This window comes from Leptidea sinapis, chromosome 17 (assembly GCF_905404315.1).
Source record: "Leptidea sinapis chromosome 17, ilLepSina1.1, whole genome shotgun sequence".
NCBI lineage: Eukaryota > Metazoa > Arthropoda > Insecta > Lepidoptera > Pieridae > Leptidea > Leptidea sinapis.
The window spans coordinates 6,289,132-6,296,378 of record NC_066281.1 but is presented as its reverse complement, the minus strand read 5'-3'; the positions used below and the strand labels follow the sequence as shown (position 1 = coordinate 6,296,378).

The 7,247-nt window shown below is 34.6% G+C and overlaps 2 protein-coding genes across 2 annotated transcripts in view; one reads left to right on the top strand and one right to left on the bottom strand.

The window, feature by feature from the left end:
- The first annotated feature begins 2,235 nt into the window (after window positions 1-2,235).
- LOC126969210 (rab3 GTPase-activating protein catalytic subunit) overlaps window positions 2,236-7,247 on the top strand; it is a 52,049-nt gene continuing 47,037 nt past the window's right edge. Inside the window, exons 1-2 of the mRNA XM_050814537.1 lie at window positions 2,236-3,546; window positions 5,431-5,615. Of these exons, the coding sequence (XP_050670494.1) occupies window positions 2,293-3,546; window positions 5,431-5,615 (1,439 nt within the window). The 5' untranslated portion in view covers window positions 2,236-2,292. The remainder of the gene's footprint in view (window positions 3,547-5,430; window positions 5,616-7,247) is intronic.
- Window positions 5,648-7,247, bottom strand: part of LOC126969209 (uncharacterized) — a 36,200-nt gene continuing 34,600 nt past the window's right edge. The window contains exon 5 of the mRNA XM_050814536.1: window positions 5,648-7,210. Within this exon, the coding sequence (XP_050670493.1) occupies window positions 6,948-7,210 (263 nt within the window). The 3' untranslated portion in view covers window positions 5,648-6,947. The remainder of the gene's footprint in view (window positions 7,211-7,247) is intronic.

The window sequence follows — 7,247 nt, the reverse complement described above, 5'->3', positions numbered from 1 at the left end:
CGGGCCCCCAAAGCACATGGTTAAAATGATGGAGAGAATATACAAAAAATTAATGTATTATAATGAAACTTAATTAAAACTTATTACTATTACTACCTCCGGCCAGATTACGGATAGTAAAATTCAAACAATACTCATTATTAAGTTATGGACATTGTTGATTTTTATAATTGCACGTCAAATATGTTTCTTTTATTATTTAGTTTAGTACTCAAAATTAACAACAGTCAGCCCGGAAATACTGAAAGGCTCAAGTGCATTCAGGAAGTTCATCCATACAGCGGCTCAACAGTTATGGTATGGGCGGGTATTATTAAGAACAGGCGAACTGAGTTCGTTTTTGTAAATGGAAACATGAACGCTGAAAATTACGTTGAGGATATTCTGAGACCTTATGCCCATTTCCACAAACCTTTGGCTCCGATTTTACGTTAATGCATGACAATGCGCGTTCACATACAGCTCGGCGAAGCAGTCAATACTTGGCAAAGGACATCGCCCGGATATTACCCTGGCCTGCACAATCGCCAGACCTCAACCCCATCGAGCACGCATGGGACATGCTCCAGAGACGTGTTTTGACCAGGACTTGGATGTAGTAACAACAAGCCAACAGCTGAAGTATTTGCTACAATTCCATTGGGAGCGAATACCGCAAGATGACATAAACAGTCTCATTAATTCAATGAATAATCGTTGCTGACAAGTTCTGAATAGCAGAGGAGGCCATACTTTGTATTAAATTATCCTATTCTTTCACAATTAATTCATTTTCTTTAGAAATTTCATTTTATTAAAAAATGTTTAGTTGCTTATGCGTACCTTACTTTCCGCATTATATTCTAATATTGTTAATTTCTGTTAGTATAAGAACATAAAAAGACAACAGCTGTTATTTTTACATCATAGGACCCTAAAAAAATTATTTTAAAAATAAAATACAACGTTATAATGTGAAAAACCATCCTAAAATTTTAAAATTAGTACCTGTTGCTTAGACTTTTTGATGTGTGTATATTGCAAGACTATGGTTATAATAATATGGGTAACTACTACTTATCTGTAAAACAGCATGTACTCCGGAGTCTGAATTCATATAAACCTTTCCGGATCGGCGCGCTCCGCCGCTCGATGTACACCTTAGATCGGCAAGCGTTCGGCGCTTGCGCAGCGTTTTCCCCGTGCGTATTATTTTACGTGTAGTTATAAAATGCTTATAACTAGGGTGATTTGAATGACTGTCACTGAAAGCTATTGAAACAAGCTATAAGACCATGTATAAATTATTCATATTGTCTTTCTTTTTTATTTCACACAGACTTTTCATTCGACAATAAGTGTAAAAATAGGTATATTTTAAAATAAATATTGATTTTCAATGTTAATAACTTGTTTTATTTATTTCCTTTTATGTTTTTGTAATGAACATTATATGTTCATTATAAAATAAAGCCAAAATCTCCACAAAGAACAATCTTCGTGAAAAGTCTTGATAACGACCGCTCGCTGCGCCGCAAGTGAACACAAAAGTGCTTTGTCCGTAAAGCTATGACATCGAATATTGGTGGCCTTGAATCGTAACGGATCGATATGTGATCGGACTTCACTCGTTCATAACTGCCTAGGCAAATAAACCATCTTGTACACCTAACAAGGGTGAAAACTGGGTGAGGTAAAAGAGTGCCTTGGGGCACAGCCACTCTCATTGTTTTTTGAATTACCAGTGCCCGCGGGCACGTCCGATGCGGAAAGGTAAAGAGAGGGATTGAAAATAGCGACCGTCATATTTCGGCTCAATACACAATTGAATATCTATTTTAAATATTTAAATAAAGCAGTAGATCTCATTTTTCTTAAGCCTGAAAGGCTCGTTGGTACTCAAATTCGATGACTTTACTAATGTTGAATTGGTATACATTTAGTCTAGTCCTGCAAGTCCCCCTACAAAGTTATTTATTCAACTCATAGAGAACTTAAACTTTAGAAAATAATTAAGTTATTAAAATCCAGTGATAATCAGGAAGAATAATTGTGAAAAATAATAATTTTGATTCCGATGTTGAGTGCAACCATTTACTTCCTCCCTTCAAATGACTAGGCCCAGAGTTCTAATTTCAATAGTGTATAGCTTCAAGCTTGTGACTTTATTAAATTACTTACCTACTCAATGTTTTGTAATTATAGCAACAATCCGTTTGTCATTTTCATATATAATTTTTCTGTCATGTGTCATAAACAGCTGGCTGGTTTCGTTTACAAACCATCATTTTATTATTTATTATTTTTGTGAAAATGAATGAAGAAATTGATGAATATGATATTTACCACCAAGATTTTACTACAGCATCTGAATGGGAAGTATTTATTGCGCGCTTAGAAGAAATAATGACAGATTGGCAATTATCTAAATCTAAAATTCCTATGCATAATTCCAAATACACAAAGAAATGGCTCACCAAAACAGAGGTTCTATGTTTGCATGGACTTGAGTTCAAGCTGACGTATCATCATTTAGAACCAGAACGGTTTACTAAAAGCTCGGAATCTAAATCTGATGATCACTTTATATTAAAAGAAATTCAAAATGGAATTTGGGAATCAACTAAGAACTTCATGGATGATGTTGATGGCAGTCCATTTCCGGTGTCAAATTGGTTTTGCTTAAAACGGTATCTAATGCTTTGTCCTCGATTGCCTCTGGTGGATGGTAATATCATCAAGTCAGTAATGAGTTCTGTAAATATCTCAATAGCCAATGTCGACTGTGGGGTACCATTTTTTGTCAAACTCAGAGAACATTGGCAACCTGTGTACCTGGGCTTGTATGAAGATAGTGATTATAAAATAAGTTTTGATACTGTCCATTTAAAGCTTATTTCTAGTCAGTGTTCACATCTTACTGGTCTAGTTGGTATATTTAAATCCAAAATATCCTCCCCAGTTCCTTTAGACGCTGTGGTCATCTCTGTGAAATTCTCGTACGAGCTTAAAGATTCTGATGCTTTTGTTTGGAAAGAGAAGCTGCATTCCAATGAGTTTTTATCAATTGAAGGCTTTGATGTAAAAAAGCTGACAGAGCTACCTTTTGGGTCTGAGAACAATCCAGTTCAAAGTGCATTATTAAATGCCATTTGGCCACAGTTTAGGGAGAGTGCAATTGTTGATTCGTCAACATTTTCAGATATCGATCCGATAATGGCACCAACATGGATGATAACAATTAAAATGAGGAGTGACTTAAAGTGTCAACTTTCAGATATAATTGAAAAAGTAATGAGTTTGTTAGATAATAATCACCTACTAATGGACACGCTAGGATTGAGTAAGAGTCTAGGTTTAATAAATCCATTGAATAAAATAACGGAAGCACCAATCACTATATCAAAATTTGTGAAGGCCGCAATGAGACAGACAACGAATGTATCAGAATTCAAGGGGCCCATAGCAGATGATTTGTTGATGCCATTGTTGTACTATGTATTTCCTGATGCCGTTGAGGATAGCGTATATCCATTCCCAAAACAATTGGAATTAGAAAACAAACCAGTAAGTATGTTAATGTTTATTAATATCTTTCATTCATTTATTAATTCTTTATGTGTTCATTTTAAAGTTACAACTAAGTAAGTACATCATTCTGACCACTAAAGCCCCTGCTCATCTCCTTGTTTTGATAGTAGGGATGCATTCGCAGAGTGTGTGACACTGGTCGCTCAGGATTCTTCATTGAACTCAAAATTGTAAATGGTATCGACAAATATTTTCAACTAAAAACTTGACTATATACTATATAATACTGCTAATAATCTTTTGTTAAATTGATATTATTGTTACTAATGATTTAGAAATGTATTTTATAAAATTTGCACGTCATAAATGTGGCAAACATGTACTTTATAATATTTATATAAGATCAATGTAACATGTTTATGCAAATAAAAACTTTGACTTTGACGACGCTGCCTATTCCGATTCAGACAGTCATGACTAGATAGATGTTTTGTTATAATTGTCGTTTCTAGTATATTTGTCAATCAATATGTTTTGTAGAAAATTCATAGTGATTCAATTTGCCATACTTACTGCATACAGTTTTACTTCTCTTACTCGCAGACTACTAACCAAATTCTTAAAGTTTACCGTTGTCTTTAAATGTTTCTAAAGTTTTTTGGAACGGTCTCCGTACTCGAAGTTCTCTGTAATATGTAAAGCCAAATAGTTCATTTTTTTAATTATTTATTATAATTTATATTTTTACTGCAATGAATATTATTGATAATCAATTGATTCTATTGACATGTACCTCTACAAGAGACCTAATGATATTTTGTACTTACTAGTTGACCCAACAGATGTTGTTCTGTTTATAATAAAAAACTCTTGCTGTTGAAATTTCGTAAAATCCATTCTTAGGTGACGAAGAATATTCCTACCAAATTTCAAGTCTCTATGCTTAGATTAAGGATAATTGTCGCCACTGTGCTCCAAGTAGATACCGCAGGCGTAGTCGTTAAGTGCGGCATCAATACTACGCCGTGGGCGTACTCGAGCCAGTCTCGAACAATGTGTGACGTTGACGTGCCACATGTTCTGCAACACTTTGCTAATAATTGATACTTAAGTGCCGGGTTCAGTAGTAAAACTTTGTCAAAATAATACTACAAGAAATAAGAAAGACACTGGGATCACATATCATAAGTAAGTATGTATGTTACAAAATTTGAAAGATGCTATTGAATGTCAAGATGCCACGCACACAAGCATCTAATAGTAGCCATAATAAAAAAGCTATTGTTCTTAGGTTGTGCGGTATCTAGTTGGAGCGCACCGGAGAGTAATCCTTAATCAACGTCTCTATGCCTTATAGTTCCAGACATATCGTTATGATCAATATATAGGTGGAAATCTATAATTAATAGGTTCTTCATAATATAATAATTAATATATTGTCTGTCTCTATAGTCTGGTCTTAAATACTGTCACAATTAAATATAAACAAACATTACATTTGAATTTAGAATCTATAATAAATATTTATGGACAGTACAGACTAAGTATAATATATAGATGATGACATCATGACCAAACTAAATATTGTATCTACAATACATGTCAGCCATTACCAATGGGAGGCTCCTTTGCACAGGATGCCGGCTAGATTATGGGTACCACAACGGCGCCTATTTCTACCGTGAGGCAGTAATATTTAATTACTGTGTTTCGGTCTGAAGGGCGCCGTAGCTAGTGAAATTACTGGGCAAATGAGACTTAACATCTGCTCCGCTCAGAATTTTTGGTGTTTTTCAACAATCCTGAGTGGCACTGCATTGTAATGGGCAGGGCGTATCAATTACCATCAGCTGGACGTCCTGCTCGTCTAGTCCTTTATTTTCATAAAAAAAAAATGTCATAATTATTAAATAACTTCAGGAAACTGGTGAAGCTAAGCTGTGTCACTATGTAAAGGCAAGTCCATATGATGGTCTAGTTTGGAGATTGTCAGTGACATCGGCAAGACTGATTGACGCTGGAGGTCTTCCATATCTTGCCCATTTCTGGTATGAATTCTCTCAAGAGTTGCAGTATAGATGGGAGCACAGAATACTTGTTCCAGGGTATGTTTGTTAGTTTTTAAATAAAACACATGTAATATTAAATAGATATAAGATCAACACAGTTGAGACAACAGACGATATAACTATTCATATTATTAAATAAATATCTATAATTTAATTAACATCAAATAAAATAAATATCTATATTTACAATTAGCAACCATTCTCCATTATAGCACCATTTGGATCGGCTTCTTTTATTATATTATATTTACAATTATTTTATTATATTAATAATTATCATAAAAATCATTGTTTTAAGTCTACTATTTACTTCATAGAGAAGACATTTACAAATTCTATATTTAATATAATAATTATTTGTCAGAATTACATTTCCTATTTATCTATGCATTTTTACATAGATGTCTAATGCTAAGATCTCTCTAGCGTGCTTACACCTTGCTCAGACATTACTAACGTAAAACTTAGCTGAGTATGACAAAACGCGAACTTTTTTTGCATTAAGGCGACACTAAATGCCGGCGACCTTGAGCGATATGAGTTCACGGCTCCTATGTAACAAAGCCAATATTTTCAAAGTTCTTGCGTCGAAAATTTAACATTTTAACAGGCGCAAACAGTTTAATTGCTTACAATCCTCATTATTAATTACTAATCTTAATAAATGTACCAACACAAAAAAGTAAAAGCTATAAGAACAACTTTTATGAGAGCAGTGTACTAAAAAAATGCATCATGTCGAGAAAAAACTTGTTTAACTGCAAACATAACTGGTAGTTCATAATAGCTCTGGAGTGTTAAGTTTAACTAACAGCAAGCATTAGCAACCTACAAATAAGACTTAAGGCTATGTGTAATATGATAAAGTAATGTTCATAGCTCCAAATGCTATATTTTATTAGCATACGTAATCAAATATTTCGCTAAGGTTGAACTCAGCTAAGTTTTACGTCAGTAAAGTCTGAGCTAAGTGTAAGTACGCTTTATAGATCTCTGTCATAAAATCACTCATCACAGAACCACTCTTAAATATTATCATTATAGTTTAACAATAACATTTGGAGATGCCAACATTGTGTCAAGTTATTTATTAATAATTTAAAATAAAATTGTCAATTATAGTCTGTTTAAGTCTGCTTTGGTCATTAGGTATCTCTAGTAATTTTCCCTATGAACACAGCATATGTTCATTATATTAATCATAAATAAACTACAAATTTAATTTGTATTGTAATTTACGGTCGATGCGTCACTCGGACGGTTGGCTCACTTGATAAGAGGCAGTTGAGAGTACGGCATCGTCTATAAATGTTGGTACAAATTAAATTTGTATATAAGAAGTGAGGGATATCACTTAACCCCTCCACGCTATAAAGGTACAAGTCCACCGCGCGTTGTCGGATTCCGCGCCATGTAAATATCCATGTCGTGATCGGTCCAGTTGTCAGATGTGTCGCAGTAGGCGAGTCCAAGAGACCCCACACTATATCGGCTGGCCGGTCGTGATCGCGACCTCGGTCTTCTTCTAGAGCCAGACGTACCACTCGTGGCACCGCCGGCAGCTCCACTTAGAGACAAACGTGATGCTCGTTCTGAGGCTGCACCCAGCGATTGACGTGATTGTCGGAGATCTACAACAAAATAGTTCAAAAGAGTTCTTCCAAAATA